The 24,872-nt window shown below is 44.8% G+C and overlaps 1 protein-coding gene across 2 annotated transcripts in view; it reads left to right on the top strand.

Annotated features, from left to right (window-relative positions):
- The first annotated feature begins 4,339 nt into the window (after positions 1-4,339).
- OC90 (otoconin 90) overlaps positions 4,340-24,872 on the top strand; it is a 443,355-nt gene continuing 422,822 nt past the window's right edge. For both annotated transcript variants that reach the window (XM_069220767.1, XM_069220766.1), the window contains exons 1-2: positions 4,340-4,564; positions 5,283-5,379. In XM_069220767.1, coding sequence (XP_069076868.1) covers positions 5,334-5,379 — 46 coding nt within the window. In that variant the 5' untranslated portion in view covers positions 4,340-4,564; positions 5,283-5,333. The remainder of the gene's footprint in view (positions 4,565-5,282; positions 5,380-24,872) is intronic.

Here is a 24,872-nt window from a genome sequence, read left to right as displayed (position 1 = left end):
TTTTCCTTGTTTCCCGAGTGCCTCCCCCCCAGAGTGCCCGGTTGTTGTTGTGAGTGCTGCTCCCTTTTTTTTCCCTGTTTCCCGAGTGCGTGCCCCCCAGAGTGCCCGGTTGTTGTTGTGCCCCCCTTTTAGTGCCCGGTCCCCCTTTTGCGTCGTTTCTCTCGCTTTTCGTCTTTTTCTCGCTTTTTTGCCCTCAACGCTTTTCCCGCCATTTTTTTCCCCCGCCTACCCTCCCGCCGCCCGCCTCCCAGCTGACCCCTCCCCCCTGGCTACCCCATATATGGCGGCCGCTGCGAGACCGCGCAGCGGACGCGTGCAGCGGGCGCGCCGCTGGCGCGCCAAAGGCGCACCTAAGGCAAACCCGTCTGCGCCTGTCCGTGCCTGGACTGCGCCCAGTGCCACGACCCCTGGCCCTCGCGACCCCCACCTCCCACGCCTGACCTTCGACACCGCCGCCCTGACCATACTCAACCCCGGCAGAGCGCCGGGCTGCTGCCGCACCACCCCGAGACGCACCCACGGTCCTTTTACCTGCCGCAACTGCCGATTCACCTGCCTACGGACCCTCAACGCACCCCACAAGAACAACACCCCCGGACACAACCTCGAATGCATCATGATCAACACGCCATCCATCCACAGACACGCCATCGAACTGTGGAACCTCATCGACTCAACAGCCCCGGACATCGCCTTCCTCACTGAGACCTGGATGAACCCCTCCTCGGCACCCGACATCGCCATAGCCATCCCTGACGGATACAAAATCATCAGGAAAGACCGCACCAACCGCACCGGAGGCGGCATCACCATCGTCCACAAGAGCTCCATCCGCATCACAACCAACACCGACCACACACACTCTCCGACGCTGAACACCTCCACTTCCAAATCCACAGCGACCCCAAAACCACCCTCAGAGGAACCCTCATCTACAGACCCCCCGGACCACGCACCAAATTCAGCGAAGACATCGCAGACTTCGTCAGCCCACATGCCCTCCCCTCCGCCGACTACATCCTCCTGGGAGACCTCAACTTCCACTTGGAGAACTACAACGACAACAACACCACCACCCTACTGGACAACCTCTCCAACCTCGGACTCAAACAAATGGTCAACACCCCCACCCACTACGCCGGACACACGCTCGACCCCATCTTCTCCTCCAGCAAACACATCTCCTTCAACCACACCACCAAACTCTCCTGGACGGACCACAGCTGCATCCACTTCAGCTACAGGAAAACCACAACCCACCGCCACGCTCAACAACCACCGAGAAGACAATGGAACCGAATCACCGCCGACCAACTCACATCAGCTCTCTCCTGGAACCCACCCACCAGCACCACAGACTCCAACGAAGCAGCCAACAACCTCACGAGCTGGATCTCCGACTGCGCTAACATCCTGGCTCCCCTGAAGACCCGAGCGAACAGAGCCAACCACAAAAGAAGCTCCTGGTTTAACTCCACCCTCAAGGACTCCAAAAAACAATGCCGCACCTTCGAGAAAGCCTGGCGCCTCGACCATACCGACAAGAACATGTCAGCCCTCAAAAACGCCACCCGGAAACACCACCAACTCCTCCGCGCCGCAAAAAAATCATCCTTCAAAGACAGACTTGACAACAACTCCCACAACAGCAAATAACTTTTCGGCATCGTCAGAGAACTCTCCAACCCCGACGCCGAAAACAACGCCATCACCCCCTCACAAGACCTCTGCGACTCCCTCGCAGCCTTCTTCCACCACAAAATCACCGACATCTACAACAGCTTCACCACAACAAACGCGAACCCACCACCAGAACCCACCCCCCACAGCACCACCATCCACGCCTGGAACCCGTTCACCACCGAGGAAACCACCCGCACGATGAACTCCATCCACTCAGGATCACCCACCGATCCATGCCCCCACCACATCTTCAACAAAGCCGACAACATCATCGCCCCCCATCTCCGAGACGTCATCAACACATCCTTCACCACCGCCACCTTCCCCGAGAGCTGGAAACACGCCGAACTCAACGCCCTCCTCAAGAAGCCGACAGCAGACCCCACAGACCTCAAGAACTTCCGACCCATCTCTCTCCTCCCGTTCCCAGCAAAGGTTATTGAGAAAACCGTCAACACTCAACTGACAACCTTCCTCGAAACCAACGAATCACTCGACCCCTCGTAGTTCGGTTTCAGGGCCAACCACAGCACCGAGACCGCCCTCATTGCAGCCACGGACGACATCAGATCCCTGACCGACTAGGGAGAAACAGTGGCCCTCATACTCCTTGACCTCTCCGCAGCCTTCGACACGGTATGCCGCCGCACCCTGATACAGCGCCTCAACAACGCCGGCATCCGAGGCAAGGCCTTGGACTGGGTCATCTCGTTCCTCGCCGGAAGAACTCAGAGAGTCCGCCTCCCCCCCTTCAGATCAACAGCTACCGAAGTCATCTGCGGCGTCCCACAAGGATCCTCCCTCAGCCCTACCCTCTTCAACATCTACATGACGCTCCTGGCAAACATCGCACGCAAACACGGACTCAACCTCATCTCCTACGCAGACGACACTCAACTCATCCTCTCCCTCACCAACGACCCTTCCTCTGCTAGAACCAGACTACACGAAGGAATGAAGGAAGTAGCGGACTGGATGACGGACAGCCGGCTTAAACTCAACACCGACAAGACGGAAGTCCTCATCCTAGGCCCTACTCCCACCGCATGGGACGACTCCTGGTGGCCCCCCGCCCTGGGCAGCACTCCCCAACCCACCGACCACGCACGCAACCTGGGATTCATCCTGGACTCCTCCTTCTCCATGACCAGACAAGTCAACGCGGTCACATCGGCATGCTTCAACACCCTTCGCATGCTCCGTAAGATCTTCTGCTGGATCCCCACCGACACAAGGAAAACCGTCACCCACGCCCTCGTCACCAGCCGCCTGGACTACGGCAATACCCTCTACGCCGGCACCACGATCAAACTACAGAAGAAACTCCAACGAATCCAGAACGCCGCCGCACACCTCATCCTGGACGTCCCAAGCCACCACCACATCTCCGGACACCTGAAAAAGCTTCACTGGCTCCCAGTCAGCAAGATGATCACGTTCAGACTCCTCACCCACGCACACAAAGCCCTTCACAACCAAGGACCCAAACTCATCAACCACCGCGTCTCCTTCTACGTACCCACCCGAACCCTGCGATCGACTGGACAAGCCCTGGCAGCCGTCCCCCGCATCCGCAAAGCCACCGCCGGAGGCAAATCTTTTTCTTACCTTGCAGCGAAGACCTGGAACTCTCTCCCCAGCCATCTCCGCTCAACACAGGACCACCTCTCCTTCAGAAGGCAGCTCAAGACCTGGCTGTACGAGGAATAACCCCTTCCCCCCCAGCGCCTTGAGACCCTTCCGGTGAGTAGCGCGCTTTATAAATGCCAATGATTGATTGATTGAAAGCAGGAAAACAATTCTTTATGGAACACACACACCCTTGCACTAGGTCATAAGGGTGTGTGCGTTGGCCCCATGGCAGCCAAAAGTGCAAGAGGGATTGAAAAGAGGAAAACAACCCCTTTCATATAACACAAAGCAGCACAGCTAATTTAGTGGTGGCGCTGCGTTGCATGGCTTTTTTGTAAATCGGGGCCTCGGTGTTCAGGATGAATCCGAGTGACCTGGCATTGGTCCAAAGGTGGGATTAAGCGGCTAAACTACGGAATGCCCTTGCCCTCTACCTACATAATGAACCCACGCTAGTAAACGTCAAGCCATTTTTTAAAAATCTCTATAAAATCTGAGTGGATGCTGCTCTACGGAAATATATTAACAATAATAAATTTTTACTTTATACCATGATTTTTTACACCATGCACATACACAGTGGTGCAGTGTTTAAACATAATTTCACAATTGTTTTACAGCTTCAAAATGTTACCAATACTAAGTTAAAATCAGCCACAAACGCCTGGTGTGCCTTATCTTGAGCGCGGGTGACATGAAACACAAAGCAACTACAAGAGTCTTGCCGGGCCCTGATGCAGGGATGAACAATCCCATAGCAAACTGGCAGAGGTCGCCCAAGGGCAATCATGTCAGGGCCGAGGTCACCCAGGCATGCGCAGCAATATACATTTCACCCGTCTGTCATCAGTAAATGCCTGCTCGCCACTCGCTGACGTTATTAGCTTATCTAAGGCCTACAAAACGCTTCTGTCGGGGAGGACCCTCTACAATAAACCAATTGTAATTTAATTAGCAGCTGAACATTAAGTCAAGCAGCAGTGCACTGCCTGCTCTTCTTAAAAGGGCCCCTTAACATACATGCCATCCAAGGATCTCGCTACGGGATTGAGCCGGGCGATAAGTGCTGTGGCCTGCGGGCAGCCGAGGGGAGCATTAATTAACAAACGTTGAAGTACTGAAGCTGGGGAGATAAGGAAAGCAATCACATGGGCATCATGCAACTCCTAAGCGGTATATATGACTAAATTCTAATCTCGAAGCCATCATTTGTCCTGCATCCAACCGCTTTCTAAGAGTGTTCTTGAAGGTAAGCCACTCTTCGTACTCATGGGTTCTTAAAGACGTGTTCTTGCAAGAATATTTAAGAGAGCTTGGGGTGCCATAACAAATGTTGAAATGTGCACAGCTGGCATTTTTATGTTCTTTAGTGAGACAGAAAAAAACGCGGGTAAATCATTTTAATGCAGAAATGCACTAGTGTGTAATATTTTATAAGGACCAATACATTATTATAGCGAGAATAATTGGTACCCCAATATATTTTTTTCTTAAGATAAGACTTAAAATCTCAGTCAGTGCAGCATTAGGTATTTTTTCAGTGCGACTTAATGCATTTCAGATACCCGTTTGTATACAATAGATTTTTTCAGTATAGAGTCACTTTTTAGGTGCTGTAATAATAGCAAAGGATGTCTGATTCTTTCTTAAATTCTTGTATTGGAGGCAGGTGTTACTTTAGGTGTGTATACAAAGCAGGTAGGCCTTTCTCTGAGTTCTAGAGCTCTCATTATTCCAATCTAGTTCTAGTCTCTCTGGCCTGGATCATGTCCTGTATTTAGGGACATCATTTTTTACACTAGAATAGCAAAAATTGACCTTTTTAGCTGAAGAGTAATGTGCAAAAACCCGTTTTTGCCGACCTAAATTAGTGTTGTGAGGTTATAAAAAGTAAAGAAACATTCGAATTTTATTATGTTTGCGAATGAAATAACTAAATGTATCCTGTCCCACTGTACTTAATTCAGCAGGCGGCAGTTTCTGCTCGAGGGCTAGTGTCCAAACTCTGGATTAAGACAATGATTGTAATCCAGTTGGCGAGTGTGTTGATGGTTTTGCACATTGGTAAGTTGGCGCATGTTCACATTTCTGTTTTTTCTCATTGGACATTGTTTAGGTGACAGTGCTGTGACCAGCCTCCTGAAGGCTTTGAGTAAGGGGTGTCCGCGCCATGTCCAGGATAGCCAGATGCATGACAGATTTCCAGGTTACAGTGTAGAATGAATTTCTATAGAACAATTTTAAATGTAACCGATTTACACAGTGACACATCTGTGACACATTATCCTGAAAGTGATGTTTGGGATCAACTTTCAACACCCATGAGAGATCTTGTCAGCTGGGCAGTGGGTGGTTTACATGTTTGTCTTCTGCCAAACCAAGTGGAAGTGTTGCATTTTATTTGTATAGTTAGGTATCCTCTGAACATTAGGAGTAATGACGTGTATTTGTCTTGGAACAACATCCCCGTATCTATTAGAACCGCCCCAAGCTGCTCCACTCTAGGAAAGAGATGAAGTTGCACCTCTTTAAAGGACACTACATCACAATGCGTTAACCATTCACAAACTTGTTAACTTCATGCTTGAACCTGGACCACCTATCTTTAGGCTAGGTTTGTCTTTTAAAAATAGGCAACCATACATGGAAAAATACACACATTATCAATGAGATATGACAAGACTTATCAGAATGCTCTACACTGCCAATTACTGTTGATATAGTAATCAATACTTTTATTAACAAAATTAATTTTGTAATCATAATTCAGCCCTAGTTAAATAGGTTGCATATCTAATGCTGAAAAGACATGTAGTCATTGAATTAAAGAGTAAGGCACACAAACCATAATCAATGTAATGATGATTTGTTAGCTGTAGGTGGTCAATTTTTTTTCTACCTGCTAACTAGATAAGAGATTGCTATTTGTAATGTCTTTTGAAACGCAATTATTTGTAAGGCATTCATACTCTGTTGATATTTTTCAAATGAGAAGTTAAAAATTGGAAAACGGTTTCTAGTTTCGCAAAGAGTGCACTTGCATCGTTCTGATTTCCAAGACTGATCATGCAAGTACTCAACTTACTTCACAATCTACCGAGTCGTCTCCGTTGCCTTTTTCAAGGATAAAGGAATTAGGGCACACATCCCCTCTCTGCATTCTTTTACAAGGAACTCTTGTGCACATGTACTTCAGGGGGTGGGGGTGTTTTTGAAGGAATACTCTGGTCCGTGGTAATGATGTGGTCGTAGAAGCAACATGAGATGAGATCACCAATATACAATGTACTTAAGCAAGCCTCAGTGACAGAGGCCGGAACCAGGGTGGGTGAGTGAAATTAGGTTAATTATTTGAAATTTTACAAAATTATGCGAAATTATGTTTAATTAAATAAAATGCGAATTTGTCAGTTTGTGCTATATTTTAGCGCAAAATGTGTCATTGCAACAATTTTTGTCTCGAGGATGCAATTAACCAAAGCACCGAAAACAGCCACTCTCGCTTTGCTAAATGCTTACAGCAAATTGCATGCAATGGCTTAATTTCGGGATTTTCACGTAATCAGTACCACACGAAATTCCTAAAGCTATATAAAATCATGTTGGCATAATTCAAATGCGCCCAGGCCAGTTTCATTGAAGGTGAATTGGTTGCAATGGTGGAGGAGTGCATCAGGGAGGTCCTAACAATGGAAATACTTGGGCTGAATGGATAAAAGAGGGACTGTCAGAAGAGACTCTGTTGGAAACGTAAAGGGTCATAGCAGTTTAACAAAAGGCTCAGTAAGGCTCAATACATGTGGAGTTGGCCTTTTCAATTAGTACTATGTGTCTATGTGTAATATTTCGCAATGTGGTTTTGTCTTGTACTATTGGCTTTCTAAAAACCTAATTTGCTGATGTTTAAAAAAAATACATGGTACTGGAAAAACGTAGTTTATGCCAAATGTCAAATTCGAAAGATGGAGAAAACGTTATGGTCTCGATTTACTAAACTTTCATGCAGTTAAGTGTTGTTTCGGTGGGCAAATATGAATTTGTCTTTGTAAAATATGAATTCTGGTTCACAGAATCATAATACATAATAAACACAAACACAATAATAAATGCAAAACCAACAAAGGCCCTCATTATGTGTGGCTGGTGCAAAGAAATAGTAATGCAGCACCCAGTGTACCAAAGGTATGGGTAGCACTGGGATAACATGAATACCCCTATAGCCCAGTGTGTAACGTGGATCAGCATCCTAGAACCAGTGTTTCTGCATCTGTTTCTGCACCTGTAATTTTGAGCATTTTACAGTGGGCCCAGTCCTCCATGCATAGCCTGGTGGATTCGCCCCCAATAAAATATGAAAGATTCCTCACTTGTAAACAGTGGGGGAACAGATTACTAGTATTTTGCGCTGAGTTTGCACCACACAACTTAAACTAATGCAAAATGTTTATAGCATAAAGCATGTTTTGTGCTAGAAAGTTGCCTGAAAGTAACACAAAGCAGCATTACTTTGTGTCAAGGGGGTGTTTCATGGATGGTACATGGGCACTCCCATGCAACCACCCATGGTTTTTGACACAAAACCCTAATAAAAATAGTAGACAGGGTTTTGCACCAATATAGTCTCATTGATGATGGCATAAAAGGAGAAAAGGACTTTTTGTTTCTCCTAACTTCCAACTTTGCACGTGTGCTGTACTGTGCACCCATCCAAAGTAGGAAAAGTTTAAAAGTTAGCCTAATTATAGTGTATTTTGTACTGGAAGGGTACAAAGCTATACTAGATATGATGCAAACAACTTTGCACTATGCTGCAAAGGTGTGTTGTGGCACTAGACAGCTTGATGGTGTGGTAGCACTAGTGATAGAGAAGGATGTCCTGGTAGCTATGGCTCTGTGCAGCGCTATCCCTCTCACACAGTGCAGCACAGAAGCTTTGCTTGCTGTGCTGCGTGACCTTACAGTTTTGTAAATCTGGACCCTGTTGAAGTAACACCGCAACATATGTAATCAAATTTTCTGTTTATTAAGCATTCCACCATCTGACTTCTACATACAAAGGGGCAAAATGAGTAAGCACAACAAATTTGTATCTAAAAAATAGTAATATTTCTGTTTGCACACAATAGTCTTTGAAAAACAGAAGTGAATCAAACTTTGTTAGGATTTGACCAATTCAGATTTTTCAGTTCTACAAAAGTTAAGATTAAAGTCATGAAAATAGAAGCATTACAGAAGAAACTAAGGACAGATTTAAAGTGTAGACGTTTAGCCATTATAAAAAAAGATTCTGTTACGTCATTGTCACGTATAACACCTGCAGTAATTCTAGGTGGCTGTCCAGATATAAATGTTCACAAGCAACTTCATAATCACAACTAATGTTGAAGGTAGGGGTCTCCTTTCACCCAGACAATCTATAAAGTTGCCATCTCTCTCACAATGCAGTATGCCTAGTCTGATCTAATAATCCTATTTACATTTTTTAAATTCTACGGACAACTCTGCATGTTGCCCACCACCTTTATGCATTGGGTGGTTCCCTTGGTAAGCCCCATGTATGTTAGTAATAACTATGGGCCAGATGTAGGAAGCCGTTTGCATGGTGCGATGCACATTCACAATTTGCGAGTCCGTACCGACTCGCAAATTGTGAATGCGACTTGCAAATAGGAAGGGGTGTTCCCTTCCTATTTGCGACTCGCATCGCAATTCACAGTTACCACCAGTGTCACACTGGTGGTAACCCATTCGCAAAAGGGAAGGGGTCCCATGGGACCCCTTCCCCTTTGTGAATGGTGCCCAAAAGGTTTTTTCAGAGCAGGCAGTGGTCCAATGGACCACTGCCTACTCTGAAAAAACGAAACCAAATGGTTTAGTTATTTTTTTTATTTTGCAACTCGTTTTCCTTTAAGGAAAATGGGCTGCAAAATAAAAAAAAACTGCTTTATTTAAAAAGCAGTCACAGACATGGAGGTCTGCTGACTTCAGCAGGCCACCATCCCTGTGAGTGCAGGGACTCGCTATGGGGTCGCAAAATGCGACCCACCTCATTAATATTTATGAGGTGGGTCTTTGCGACCCCATAGCGAGTCGCAGACGGTGTCTGAGACACCGTTCTGCATCCGCATTTGCGGTTCGGAAATTGCGAATCGCACAGACTCGCAATTTCAGAATCGCAAATGCGGAAGTTGCTACATCTGGCCCTATATTCCTCAAATCATTTACCAGGGGCCTAATATTCCTGTCTCTGACTGGATGGAAAAATATTACTTTGGACTCAAAAGATGCCTAAGGTGTGATTTCTGTGCTAAAAAAGCAAAGCGCACCCATGTTCTTGGCTATGCTTAAGATAGTAATGAATGTAAGATAGAAATGAATGTGGAGGGAAGCTCTTTTCCTGGGTGACCATCTCCCTATGGTCTAATTGCTCTGCTAAATATCTACATAACTTGGTTGTGGTAAAAGCAATGGAGGGAAGTGTCTTTCCTGGGTGACCTCTCCCTTTGATCTGACTGCTCTATTTCAGTGCCTTTGTAGATTGGTTGAGGAATCAAAAATGAGGTTAGCGATTCACAGGCAGAAACCAACAAGAGGAGACAATTTGACTTTTCTCCTAAAGTCGCTCCTCAAAAGGAAAAGTCTTCCCTTGGTCAATTAATTGAGCACTTTTGGTAAGCCACGGATGGTACACAGGCTTCACAGGACCCATGTACTTGTTTTTGCTTTAATACTTTGATCTCCTCCTGGAAGTCTGTGACCTCTCCCTTTTGTATTGCTACTAAAGATAATAAGTCATAGTGAAAATTCTACGGCTTTGGAACTAGAGTGGTGAGTGAAATGTAGAACTTTTGGACTGGGGGACCCTTCTAGATTGCTATTGTTCAATAGTCTCTGATTTCCATTTACTTGGAAGTCTTGTTTCTGGCCTTCCTGCCATCTACTCCATCCCTTGAGAGTTGGGTCATGGATGGTTTTGTAGAGACCTACGCCCATATTTATGAAAAATTATACACCACTGCGCTAGCGCAGTGGTGCGTCAAAAAAGTTTACGCAAGCTAACGCCATTCCTTAGTGACATCTGTGCACCATATTTAAAAAAAGACGCATGATGTTGCTAAGAAATGGTTAGCGTAATAGCAAATTATGCTACCCGCGGCTGGAAGGTGCTAGTGGGCCAAAAATACAGCTAGACTGATTAGCAGCAAAAAATCCGCCACTAGTCAGCCTAGCATCATTTTGGATGCACAAGCAGACAAAAAAATGACTCCTGTCTAAGTATAGACAGGAGTCATTACCACAACCCCAATGCCCACCACAGAGGACCAGTGTCCCCAGGACAACCCCAACAGGCCCTGTGCCAGTCTGGGGGGCCCATGTAAGAGGTCCCAAGTGGCACACAACAGTTATGCACGTCATCGTGGGCTCCCTCCACCTGTAGTGTCCATGTGGTGTGGGTGGTGATGATGCTGGGGGTTGGGGTGGACATCTATGTGCCCAAAATAGTGACACCCTGGTGGACTCTATGGTGTATCCCTTTGTAAAGATGCCTAACATCCTTTTAACACTTGGTCTGACCAGGCGTTAAATTTTGACTCTAATGGGCCTTAGCATCATTTTCTGGCTCCGCCTCCTAGGTGCGCATCGTTTTATTATAGGGAGGTAAATATGACGCTAGGGGGCTAGCGTCATTTTTTGGAAGGGAACGCCTACTTTGCATTTCATTGTCGCAATGCGACGCAAGGTGGGTTGGCTCTTCCAGAAAATGACACTAACTCATATATTTTGACGCTAGACCGGTCTAGCGTCAAAATGTAAATATGGAGTTAAGTTAGCTCAGCTTTAGAGTACAAAAAAATTACGCTAAGGTGGCTCTAACTTTTCATAAATATGGGCTATAGCCTCTTAAAGGATTCCTAGTCATGCAATCAAACTAATTTCTTATTTTTCCTCTCTACCAACAGGTGAATTAGAAATAGGGAGGCTACAATCTCTAGGGTGGTGTGAAAGGTTGTTAAAGATGCAAGTGAATGCTGTCACCACACAATAGTTGTGGCTCTTGGGTCTGAGTGAAGCTTTCCTGACTCTGGCTCCACAACAGCTTCTTTTTTGAACTCCAACCCCTACGTTTGTTCCTCTTTTCCTCACTCTCTCACTATGTATGGACATCTTTTCCTGCCACCACAGGCTCTTCTTAGCTCCCCATGATCATGGAATCAGAAAAAACAAGTAGGGCGAAGAATGCTGAGCAAACACACCCGTGGGCGTTCATCAAATTTGCAATGCAGCTTCCACAAAGCTACATCTGATTAGGGAGGTGGCAGCAGGCGAAGGGGAGCCACACCAAACTGTACAACCAGCATACACATGACTGCTAGTGAGAGCACACCCGTGGCCACTTCCACTGATGGCCCACCCACCTCTTGTAATCATGTTTTCAGCCGAAAGGGGAAAGCAAGGCCACTCACACCGTACCTTGCTCATGGATGAAATTACATCTACTTGGTGAGTGTTTCAAATCAAAACATAACACGTAGAAAAATCCATGTCCAAACAGTGTTTAATGTAAAATAGCAGGCAGCAGAGGGGCTCAGACTAGAAAATGGCCCGTTGGAGCAGTAAACTGAAATATGTAAAGTTTAATCTAGTATGTATTCATTTTCACATAATAGAAGGCAATGTGACAAGATCATGTGTCAACAAATAATTACATGCAGCAGAAATGTATCTAACATGCAGCCGTCTGGAGCTTTTCCTCCAAGGAAGCAATGAATGGTCTTAAAGTGAAGATATCATTCACATCCAAAATTAATTGCACTTTTCTTCTCACAAAACCCTGCTTCCTTTCTCGAAGTTTGAAAATGAGGTTAGGCTTCTAACATTTGCAAAGTATAACACGAAATATGGTGGTTCCTGCTCCTACTGGGCCCTGGAAACGCTGTCAGCGGATGCAATATTGTGCGAAGCTTTAAATGAGAATAAAACAATTATTTTCTAACTTGCACACAGCGTATACATGCATTGTAGTGCACTATATTTTCACACATTTCTCTTTAGGAATAGATCGAAATAATCCCTTCTCTTTATGAATTTGTAGGATACAATATAGCATAATAAAATATGTTTTCACATGGGCTTTCAGCATGAGTTAACCTGCGTCAAGAGGACAAGGCAGAAACGGAATGGGATTATTAAAATCTTGTGAAGAACAACTGTAGATCTTTGTGGGTATCACAAAAGTTGTCCATGCAACTCCTTTACCCAAAACTGCATAAAAACCGAATACTTCAAAACACAGATGTATGTGTTCTTTCCAGGGCCAGGATGGGTAAATTCACCCTTCCTCTGCTGATGATATCTTTTGCCAAGTGCGATGGGAAGACATATGACCAGCACCCCTGACCTTCACCTAAAACACACCAGTGTCCTCATAGTGGGCCATGCAGAAATGGACTTCAAGCCCTCATTTGGTCCAGCTGCTTGCCTAGTCTCATTATTATGCTAAATCAGACCGGCCAACCTAAGAATATGTTTCGCAGCGTGAGATTACAGACAGAAGGTTCATGGCCTTATTGGGAAGAGATGGGGCGTGGTGAGTGGGGCTTTAGACTCCCTGCACTGCCTAGACTACTACAGTTGCCTTCCTCCCCAGAAATAAGATACTCTTCTGGTTCCGCCTCCCATGTGCTGGGGCAGTGTTAATGAAGATATTTACAGCAAGTGCAAGGGTTTCCAGCTCACCGTCTGACTGTGCCTCTTCACCATGTGCTCAGACATCAAACCATGTGACACATGGTGGCACGTGTCCGTTTGCAAACCTGCTGAATGCAGACGTCTTCCGTCTCTGCTATTACTCTGTTCCATGTTACATAATTTAGGGCCAGATGTACCAAAGGATTTTACCCATCCTGTGTCTACGGGAAAAAGCTTTCGTACATATGGCCCTTAGAGATCTGTGATAGCATCTCAAGATCTGACCTGCACCACTGTCAATGCCTAATGAATCTTCAGCTTTGGTCTGGTCTAGCCACTTAAGCACTGGATGACTCCTCATTGTTTCCTGGTTCAAACAAGATAACATTTTTAAAAAATGTGAAAAACCAGCCTGTTTCTAAAACTGTGCTCCATGAAACTGTGCCCCCTAACCGCCCCCCCAAAAAATACTTATCCTTTGGCAGTGTATCCCCAATCACAAAAAATACCAAAGTACAGAAATCAATTTGACTGCTATGATGCTGGGCACTGAAGCTCAATAAATGCTGTAAGAGGATCGTACAACCCTCCTCCCTCAGGTCAATAGGACTGAAACCCCCCATATGTAAATACACAAATGCAGGCGGGAGTTCTTAGGGCCTGATTTAAATTCAATTATCTTTTGTAAGTTTGCATCACTTTTGCATCAAAAAATGACACAAATGCAGTGCTAAAAAAGTATAAATCAGGCCCTTAGTCTTTCACTTTCATTCACTAAACAGTAGGCACAGCCAACAGGCCACACTTGAAAATGTGTTTCAGTCTTATAGTTTTGTCTGCTGCATTTTTAATAGGGTTCAATCAATCAATCAATCATGATACTTATAAAGCGCGCTACGTACCCGTTAGGGTTTCAAGGCGCTGAGGGGTGGTGGGGGGCTGCTATTGGTCGAAGAGCCAGGTCTTGAGGAGTCTCCTGAAGGTGAGAAGGTCCTGGGTCTGGCGCAGGGTGGTCGGGATGGAGTTCCAGGTCTTGGCGGCGAGGTAGGAGAAAGATCTGCCGCCGGAAGTCTTGCGTTGGAAGCGGGGAACAATGGCGAGGGAGAGGTTGGCAGAGCGGAGTTGGCGGGAGGGGACGTAGAAGTTGAGTCTGTTGTTCAGATAGGCGGGTCCAGCGTTGTGGAGTGCCTTGTGCGCGTGGGTGAGGAGCTTAAAGGTGATCCTCTTGTCCATGAGGAGCCAGTGGAGGTCCTTCAGTTTCAGTGGAGGGTTGGGTAGGAAAATAGTGTTGTCGACCTACAGCCACACTATTGCTACGGACACCCAGGCCTCTTGATCTGGCAGGTTCTGGTGCTGTGAGAAAAGTCATCACAAGCTCCTTAAATAGCACTAAGCTGGCAAATGCACATTTTTTTCTAACAGTTTTTACATGGCGTTTGTTCATTTGGTGCTTTTAGTCGAGATGTGGTGGGAGTGCTTAGGGAATTCTATGTGCCTAAATGAGTTCAATTGATTTCCTATTACCTACACCCTGTTTTGAATCCCACTCGAAACTTAAACATATATGTATACCTTGTCCCATGTGCTTCTGCATATGCGTAAAATTGTTTTTCTAGAGTAGAGTTGTCTTGTGTTAGTGAGGCGTGCAAATATGTTGATTGGAAATTGATATTAGTACAGTGCATCTTTTAGTTGTGCATCTGTGGTGTGAACCTAGATACTTCCTACCGCGGACAGCATGGTGCATCACAGAACACACAGTGGAAAATGTTCTTTCTCTCTCATGGCCTCTTTCGTACTATGTACTGTGTGCGTATGCATGTATTTGTGCAGTATTTCCATTGTACAAACCTAGCCACAATACAATGGAGCAGTGCATTGTGTCAAGGAGTAGAGATACAGTCAATGGAGATGCAGCCTGGGTCCTAAAGCAGAGGTAGACTTTTAGGGGCATATTTATCATTATATCACGCAGTGCAGTAAGCAGTGGTGGCCACCACATATGTCAAGGAAGGGGGCGGGGACAACGAAGGACAGGGGAAACACAAAAAAAAGAAAATAAACCACTTACCTTGCGCCGCACGTCTCCTGTCCCCATTTTCTGCCACCTCGATCCTCTGCTGGTGTCCCAGCACTTGCTGGGACACCAGCACGGGCTCCCCAGCAATCCCGGCACTGCTTACATGCTAAACATAGCATGTAAGCAGCGTCAGGATTGGTCTAAGCAGCAGTCACTGCCACTCAGACATAAGCCTGGGGTCTGTGCTGTCTTTCCAGCTCAGCTGTGTACACAGCCGGGCTGGACATACCTAAGTGCGCATATGTGTTTGGCGGGCCTGAAACGGCCAGCCAAACACACTTGTGTACTTAGTGCACTCTCCTCCCTTCCACCTCCCCGTGGCCCAGCCGAGCCCCTCCCTGCACCTGCTAGCTGAGCCAGCAGAAGAAAAATGAAAAATAAAATGATAGCACGCTATTGTTTTATTTTTCATTTTCTGGCTCATCCAGGTGAGCGACCCCCCTCCGCCAATGCAGAGGAGCCACCTTGCTGCACTGTACAGTAGAAAAAGGGCAGCAATGCACTGTATTTAACGTTGTACAGTGCATTCTTGGCTTTTCCCAGCACTGCTGCACAATGTGCTGCCTAGTGCCAACGCAGGCACCTTTGTACCACGGTACAAGTGTGCATGCGTTAAAATCAGGATTGTTCTTGTACAGGAAGGGACACATTCCTGCACGAAAACAATCCTGAGGGGCAATTTACTCTTTCTATGTGTGCCACAGGAAGCAGCACACATAGAAAGAGGAATTAACGGAGAAGAAATTAAAATATTTCTCCTCGTTATGCCTCATCTTGGGAGGCATAGTTTTTTTAAGCATTCCCAGGTTTACCAGTAATGGTAAATCTGTGAATGCACCACAATCCATGGGTGGGTGCGTGGGTACACCCATGTGCCACCCATAGAACGCCTTCCCAAGGCAGAATAATACAATGCATTGATTTGCACTGCATTGTGTTACTCTAGATTTATCATGCCAGGGAAGTCCACACTAAGTGGCCATGCGTGGCTTAATAAATCTAACTCAAGAGTTGCGTCACACTTGCATCACATTGTGTGGTGCAAGAGTGACACAACTCCTTGATAAATATGCTCCTCACAACATAGTTATTTAGTGTTCTTTAAAGAGGTGCCTGTTCAGTACTTTCCAACAATGGAATAGGATTGGGGAGGTATTGATGGATACATAGATGTTGTTCCATTCACTGAGTAAATATATGGACAAAGTCTGTGGACTTGTTTCCCTCCAGTCTGAAGGTGTTTTGGTTGTGTGTGTTCTGAAGCCCACTGGAGTTGGTGAGCTTGTCAGCTAGATGTACTGACTTTGTCAGTCATGGTGTGTTCCTAAATGACACATGTGGGGGCAAATTTGCTGAAGTGTCACCCAGCGCAGCTCAATAGGCGAACATGTTGTGCCGCATGGCGTGACAGGGAGGGAGCAGGAGAGCTCCATATCTACAGAGATATGGCACTCTGCTACCCTCTCCCTAGCTCAGAATTTTGCTGCCATGCGCCACGCACTCACATTTGCACCATAGTGCAAGGGTGTGTGTGAGAGTCTAGCATTCATTTTGTACTGTAAGGGTTCACTTCCAGTGCAAAATACTATACCTAGACAACTTTTTAAACTTGTCCTACTTTGTATGTCTGCTGTACAGTGCGGCACACATGCAAAGTAGGATAAGAAAAGAGAAATGTACACATTTCTCCTTTTAATGCCTAGTTTCAAAAGGTACTTTTTTAATGCAAAACCCTGTCTAAAACTTTTGGTAGATAGTGTCTTGTGTGAAAAATGGTGGGTGATTGAATGGGAATGCCCATGTTATGCCCCCATGGCACTAAGTAACACAAAACGGTAATTTGCTCTCCTTTGCAGTACTTTTAGTCAATTTCCAGTGCAAAATAAGTTTACCCCTGGAAAGTAAATGATAAAAAAACATTTTGTATGCATTATGAAGCAAACCCAACGCAAAATGTTAGTTGATTTTGAAGATGTTCAAGCAGTGGGAGGGCAGTGGAGTTCCATCAGTATGTGAGGGTAATGTGATCAGACTGTGCATATAACTGCACATCTGCAAAACCACCAGAACAATAATATAATTGTTAAGATCTATATGTTAGCATAACTGATTTCCCTGAAAACTTAAAACTATATTTTTTTATGATACTTGTAATTGTGAAACGAATTTGGTATATTTTATCACTAAGTTACATTTTTACATGTTCACATATCAACATTTGACTTGAGTGGATGTATGCATATGTTAATGGACAATTTGTAAAGAATACAGTGAAATTTCGCACCTTTGCCTTTCTCAAAATACACATACGGACATTATTAAGGTATCTGGCCACTCTTCCTAGTGTGAAAAGTATGAAAAGTGGATTTCTGATAGGGTGTCGCCCTACAAAATCATTTTTTGACATAAGTTTCCTCTATATACTTATTCTCCACTTAACCTTCCCCACTCTCAGACTATAATTGGATAAAAAGAAGCATTTTGTTTTCATGTTTGTTTCTATCTTTCTTTTTAGCAATGGTGGTATATTATCATTTGCTGACTCCCTTTAATAGTTCAGCAAGAGAAACACTATTTAGCAGTTCTGTCCCCAGATGGAATTATATTTTATGTGAAAAACATGGAAACTGAATCTCTTTATGATGTTTGTGTGATGAATGGTCCTGTGGCATGTCCCCAATAATATCAGTAGCTACCCCTTTAACCAAGTCAAAATACGCCCTGCTGTAGGGATACACTACAAATGTTGTGAAGAGAATGAAGAATGGTTCGCAGTCATTGTTTAATCAAACACTGTTTATTCAGATTGAATCACCCAGCACGACACCTTACAAGGGAGAAATGATCAAAAGAGCGACAAACGGTCTTAGGGTGATAAGTCTTCCTCAAAAAAAGATTGAGGGAATTCAGTGGGGTGCTGGACAACATATTTCCGGCATGCAAACGATTTCACGGCACTGAAAGTTGAGTGTTTTGTGCAATTCTAGAGAATGGATTTTTAGATCTGGTTAGAGATGGTGTTAGTTGTCTCACAGAACCATTGCAGCCTTCACCTAGAGAGGGGCAAAGAGTCAACCCACCTCTGCCATTGGTTGTAGTAAGTGTCATATTAAATGTTGATAACCCCTCCTTTGTAGCCATTGGTTATTGTCACTGCCTTGCAATCCATTTCTATGAGGATGTGATGTTCATCTTTTGGTACCTGTAACTCCTGGTTCACTATAAATAGGGTGGCTATGATGAATATTTTGGACAAAATCTGAGCTCTAGCCCTCATCTGAACATCCTTCCCTGTTCACTCACATTAACAGGAATTCGTTTGCTCGAGTTAGAGCTATTAGCGTTGTAAATTACTAGCTGGACTTTTTTGCCACATAAATTGAAAATGAAAAGTAAAACATTTGACATAAGCGAGCCAATTCAAAATGCCACAGCCGCCATGAGCACGAAGGAGAGACAAAAAAGGAAAAAGAAGTTTGCTTCGGCAAACATGCAATTATCCATGTAACACGGTCAGTGTCCAAAGCGGTAACAAAACCACTTCAAGGAAGGAAGAGCGTAAATCATTTACCAGTGATAACATAGTATTTTTGAAAGGCAAGCCCATGAACAAGTGATAGTGAGGGGCATGAGGTGGGCGAGATTAAAAGCTGACAGATAGATTACAACAGGCCAGAGCACTTGTGCACTCAACCTAAAAAACAGAAAGAAGACATGGAGACCAATCTGTACCACCACAGCGCACCGAAAACGAACCATTGTTTTAGTAGGGATGCATCATAATATCTTAATATATTTTACGTCTCAACAATGCCCACTCATAAAGTGATAGTTTCAGACGGAATAACTTCACACTTAAGTATCGGAAATAACATGGTGCATTAGGTAGCTGTGTAAATGTTGGTATTTTTGTGAGTTAGGCCGCTCACAAAATTAGACAGCAATCTACATTCAAGCAACATACACAGAGAAACAAATGTAAACACATCATTGCATGTGTATCAATGGAGATAAACATACAATCACATATAACATGCATACATGTGCGCGTGCACACACAACTGAATGTTTAATGGATGGATATTTATAAGAGGATGCAGGGGTGACTATGTGACTGCATGCGTGCGGGTGGAAAAAATCAATACTGAGGTGAACTCTGTTGGTGGATGGATGGATAACAGAGTAGGTTGTAAAGGAATGAAGGGGTTACTGATAGTTCAGTTTCAGAGATTAATTCATAGGTGTGTGTGGAAGGGTAGGCCATTTATCCATGCAAACATGTGCTCAACAATTGTGCGTTCATCTATCTGTGCTCTAACGCATCACTCAGTTATCCATGCATTCAATCACCTATGCACTGTTGCATTCATCCAGCATCAATTCATGCAATCATTCATTCATTCATCCCACACCCATTTCTGTAGTCTTCTCCATTCATTCATGCATTAACATATACATTTATTCATTCATTCATTCAACCATTGATTTTTGTTATTACTTTCAGATACTCAGAAATTCACAAACAAAAATCTGCCAATCAATTAAGCCCCACTTTAACCTACAAGCCAGAATATTGGCTTTTCAATGTATGATTGAAATATCAAGCCTCTAGAAATGTACACAGTGCAGAATCTAACATTGCATGGACTCATATACAAAATAATACTGAGATAAGATTAGTCCGTTCTTAAAATATTTTAAACTTATGGATATTGTACAGCATCTTATTTGTACAACAGACATACAGTTTAAACACCCTATGATCAATTGGCCCCTAAGTGAAAATTCTCACACCTGTGCAAATCAGCAATTCGTGTTTGTAATGGCTACTATTATTTGTTCTATCATTTAAAATCTGCTGTCAAAACCATTGGGCTATTGAGGGGGAAGTGCCCCACTCAATTAATAAACACCATCCTTGTCAGGGTGAACCACAAACCTCACTAAAATACTTCTTCCACTCAGTTGACTTCTAATTCAAAATTGTCTTTAATGGTAAAGTTTGATTTTAAATTACCATTCCGAAAAAGGCATTTTAAGGAATTTGGCATTTTTCTTCCTAACACAAATGTGCCTTTCTGTCAGTGCCCAGAGTCACATAACTGAGACTGACTCTCCTGTTGTGTTATGTGTATAGCTTTTTTACACAGGGACAAAAGAGGTGTGAAGGGAAAGAGTCTTCCTGAAAGGATGGCAGGAGAGGACATGTGCTCTGCCCTGATTATGATTCAAGGGGTCCTGCCTGCAACAGGAACCTCAGACAAGGGATGCCCTTGCCTCTGTTACCTTAGATAATTTGGAGACAGACGAGAACCATTTTTTGAGGTAGGTCAGGGAATTCCCACACACAAAGGCAGGCACCAAGTATAAAAGTGGCATTTTCAGAACCTCTCATCAAAATACTCCTGAAAGATTCAAAAGAAGGACTAAACTGCTGTCTAAAAAAAGAAGATTGGACCTGCTTGCCTTGAACCGAGGCTCCACAGAAGTGACTCCTGTTTGAGCAACAAAATTTGAGGGATCTCCATGCAACTGCCCAGTTGACCAGCACCATCTTGGACATGCCTCAGCCTTTCTGCTGGCCTCTGATAGAGTGAGTCCTGATTTCCAAGAGATGACTGCCACACCCTAAGACCTTAGCTGGCATAAGAGGGCACTCCTCCTGTAAGAAAGATGAAGATAGAGAAGTTTTTGGGCACGTCATGACTGCAAAGTGAACCCTTCACTATGGAAAATGACCGTCTACAATCACCGCCAGTGCCACGCTCCAGTAAGACCTGCTCTTCGTCCCAACCGTGAGAGTTTGTGCCGACCAGTAATGTGAAGCTCCAGTGAGACATGCATTTCAAGCCAATAGTGACAGCTTCTATTGATTGCCAACATAAAGCTCCAGCGACGACCCGCTCTTCATGCTACAGCAGTGATCATCTGCTACTCTCGACTTGCTGCTGGAGCCCACAAAGTCCTCCTCGCAGCCCCCAACAAAAGAAATAGCATGTTCTCGTTCAGATTTGTGAAAGTAACTCTTCAGCATGACCAACTGGTCCCTGTGTCTGACCCGTGCTCTGTTGAGAACCTTTGACTTTCACCCTGTCCAGCACGAACAGATGACCGCGAGTGATGCTTTGTTCTTTTTGGCACTACTTCACCTTAAAGCTTAAAAACTCATATCTCCAGTTCTGTTGATTAGATTTTGCCCATTTTGGTGTTATTATTTATTTAAATTTACTCCATTTGAATTGGTTTGGGATTTTATTGGTTTTGTGTTTTCACCTTAGTACTTTTTGAGAGCTTAATAAATACTTTACACCTTGATTCTAACTTAAGCCTGACTGTTTTTGTGCCAAGCGACTAGAGGGTTAGTCACATTTAGTGACTTTTGTGGTTAATCCTGACAAGTACTGTCTTTATTAATTGAATGAGGTCTCTATCCCTCTCAACTAATAACCCTATTTCTTACATTTACTGAAATACGATTTCCTTACATTATCGTTTGAGAGCTGTACAGTTTTATCAGTAAAACTGCATGTCTGTAAATTTAGTGGCCATTCAATGACAAAGGTATGTCTGTAAATGACAGGCGGTACACACCATACTTTAGTAATATGTTTGCGGAGGTGTACTCCAAAATGCTCCACTGGTTAAATACCACAGCCTTACCACTCCTGCTGAATGAGCCTGCCTCATTTGCTACACTTGTTCTTTGCATGATGCTTGGATTTTTCACAATCCCTATGACTTCAGTGACGTAACATTGATGGAGGCAGCCACATTCTGAAAATTGTTCCAGCACCACTGATTCTGTCTGTTTCATGGAACTCCTGGCTGTACAAACGACTTTTTGACATTCTCTAAAAATGTCTCTGTTGGACTTTTGCTTATGCAGGGTCATCCCCAGTCTTTTTTTCGCCTCCTGCCTCCTATTTTTTCCTGACATGTTGCTGTTGGCTTTTCAACTCTGAGCACTTTACCACTGCTAACCAGTGCTAAAGTGCATATGCTCTCCTGTTTAAATTGTATGTAAGTGGTTTATCCATGATTGGCATATTTGATTTACTAGTAAGTCCCTAGTAAGGTGCACTAGAGGTGCCAGGGCCTGTAAATCAAATGCTACTAGTGGGCCTGCAGCACTGGTTGTGCCACCCACATAAGTAGCTCTGTAATCATGTCTCAGACCTGCCACTGCAGGGTCTGTATGTGTAATTTTATACTGTAAATTCGACTTGGCAAGTGTACCCACTTGCCAGGCCTAAACCTTCCCTTTCCTTACATGTAAGGCACCCCTAAAGTAGGCCCTAGGTAGCCCCAAGGGCAGGGTGCAGTGTATGGATAAGGTAGGACATATAGTACTGTGGTTTATATGTCCTGACAGTGAAATACTGCCAATTTCGTTTTCACTGTTGCAAGGTCTGTCTCTCTCATAGGATAATATGGGGGCTACCTTTAAATATGATTAAAGTGTAGATTCCCCTAGAGAGTAGATGGACATGTGGAGTTTGGGATCCCTGAACTCACAATTTAAAAATACATCTTTTAGTAAAGTTGATTTTAAGATTGTGAGTTTGGAAATGCCACTTTTAGAAAGTGAGCATTTTCTTGCTTAAACCATTCTGTGACTCTGCCTTGTTTGTGGATTCCCTGTCTGGGTCAGTTTGACAGTTGGGTTGTTTTTCACCTCACACCAGACAGTGACACAAAGGGAGCTGGGGTATAATCTGCATTTCCTGATTAGCCATCTCTGCTAGGAGGGAGGGGTGGAGTGGTCACTCTCATCTGAAAGGACTGTGCCTGCCTCTGACAATGCTGTCTCCAACCCCCTGGTGTGTGTCTGAGGCCTTGCCTGGGCAAGGCAGGATTTCACAAGAAGGTGTGAGTCCCCTTTGAAGGAAGGTGACTTCAAAGACTAAAATGGGTATAAGAAGGGCACCCAAACTTACAAACTTTAGAAACACTTCTGGAATCAAGGGGAACCTCTGCCTGGAGAAGAGCTGATCGCTGAGGAACAAGTGCTGCCCTGCCTGTGACTGTGCTTTGTGGAGCTTTCCTGCAGTGCTGCTTCTGCCAGAGTAAGAGGGCAAAGACTGGACTTTGTGTGCCTTCCATCTTGAAGAAGAAATCTCCAAGGGCTTGATGTAGAGCTTGCCTCCTGTTGTTGAAGTCTCAGGGATAGCAAAGACTTCTTCCTGCCAGCACCTGGAGTCTCTGGAGAGACCCCTACTCTGCTCTGTGGTGCCCTTCCAGTTCCTGGGACCCTGAAAGGAGAGGCTGGCAGCCTAAGGACAAAAATACACGCACCGAGCACCGTGCGGAGAAAAGATCGACGCGAATCCGATCGCGGCTGAGAAAACGACGCGACGCCGGTTCCGCAGCTGAGAAACGACGCCGCAGGAAACGCGACCGAAAAACCGACGCCCGGAGCAGGAGAAACGACGCGCAGCATCGCTGACGGAGGCTGAGAGATCGCACCCTGCGCCGCGGGACTTTCGGATCGTCGTGTGGCTGGCTTTTTCAACGCGCACCGCCGTGCCGAGTTGTTTTCGACGCACACAGCCGTGCAGGGTTACTTTCGACGCACACCGCCCGTGCGGGGTTATTTTTGACGCAAACCAGGTACATTTTCACGCTAGCAGCGCTAGTGTGGTGTTACAACTACCTAAAGACTCTTTTTATTTTAAACCTTTAAAAAATCATAACTTGACTTGTGTATGTTGGATTTTTGTCGTTTTGGTCTTGTTTTGTCTAGATAAATATTTCCTATTTTTCTAAACTGGTGTTGTGTCATTTTGTAGTGTTTTCATTAAGTTACTGTGTGTGTTGGTACAAATACTTTACGCCCAGCACTCTGAGGTTAAGCCTACTGCTCTGCCAAGCTACCAAGGGGGTAAGCAGGGGTTAGCTGAGGGTGATTCTCTTTTATCCTAACTAGAGTGAGGGTCCTTGCTTGAACAGGGGGTAACCTGACTGTCAACCAAAGACCCCATTTCTAACATTGGTGACCAGCGGTCAGGATTTGGACTTGTGTTTGTGCTTGACATACAGTAATTAAGTGTACACTACTGTTTTGATCTCAGACCACTACGTGACCACATACTACTTGTTTGGTGATCTTTTGCTTTTTCTCTTAAGGACTCCTTTTTGTTCTACTTCCATGATTTTGCTGATCCCTTGACTGATTCTTTTTACTTCATTGGGAACTTTTTTTTTCTGCCTTTTGGAACTTTGCACTTGTGACCATCATGTCTCAATCTGGAGATGCAACAGCTGGAGCTGTGTTTGAAATGGAGAAACTGAAGGAGTACTCAGTTGCTCAATTGAAACAGTTCCTTAAAGATCTTGACTGTCCCACTGAGAGCTCCACCAGGGAGGGGGAGCTGCAACAGGCACAGAGGGCCGGGGTGACAATCAAGAAGGCTGGAGGGCACACAGAGGAGGAGAATGTGGGTGGGGAAGTGCAGAGGATACACAGTGGTGTAGTGGAGGTACCTGTTACGCCTGGGGGGAGGGTCCCCAGGAGGGATGGCAGGGTGTCACCCAAGGGTCTGACTCCTGAAGAGTTACAGGACAGACAGGCAGAAAGGGTTCGCCGGTTGGAGGCAGAAAAGTTGAGGATGCAAAGGGAGTATGACAGGTGGGAAAAGTTGGAAGAAAGGAGGAGGAACTTAGAGATTAAGAAAATGATTTATGCTTACGAGCTTAAATTGAAAGAGCTGGAAGTCATGAGGGCTGAGTCCAGCTGGAATGGTGGCAGCAACAATTGTATATCCAGTGATGCTGCAGAAGTGCACAT

Source organism: Pleurodeles waltl, chromosome 2_2 (genome assembly GCF_031143425.1).
Source record: "Pleurodeles waltl isolate 20211129_DDA chromosome 2_2, aPleWal1.hap1.20221129, whole genome shotgun sequence".
NCBI classification, from domain to species: Eukaryota; Metazoa; Chordata; class Amphibia; order Caudata; family Salamandridae; genus Pleurodeles; species Pleurodeles waltl.
This window is presented reverse-complemented; position numbering and strand designations above follow the sequence as displayed.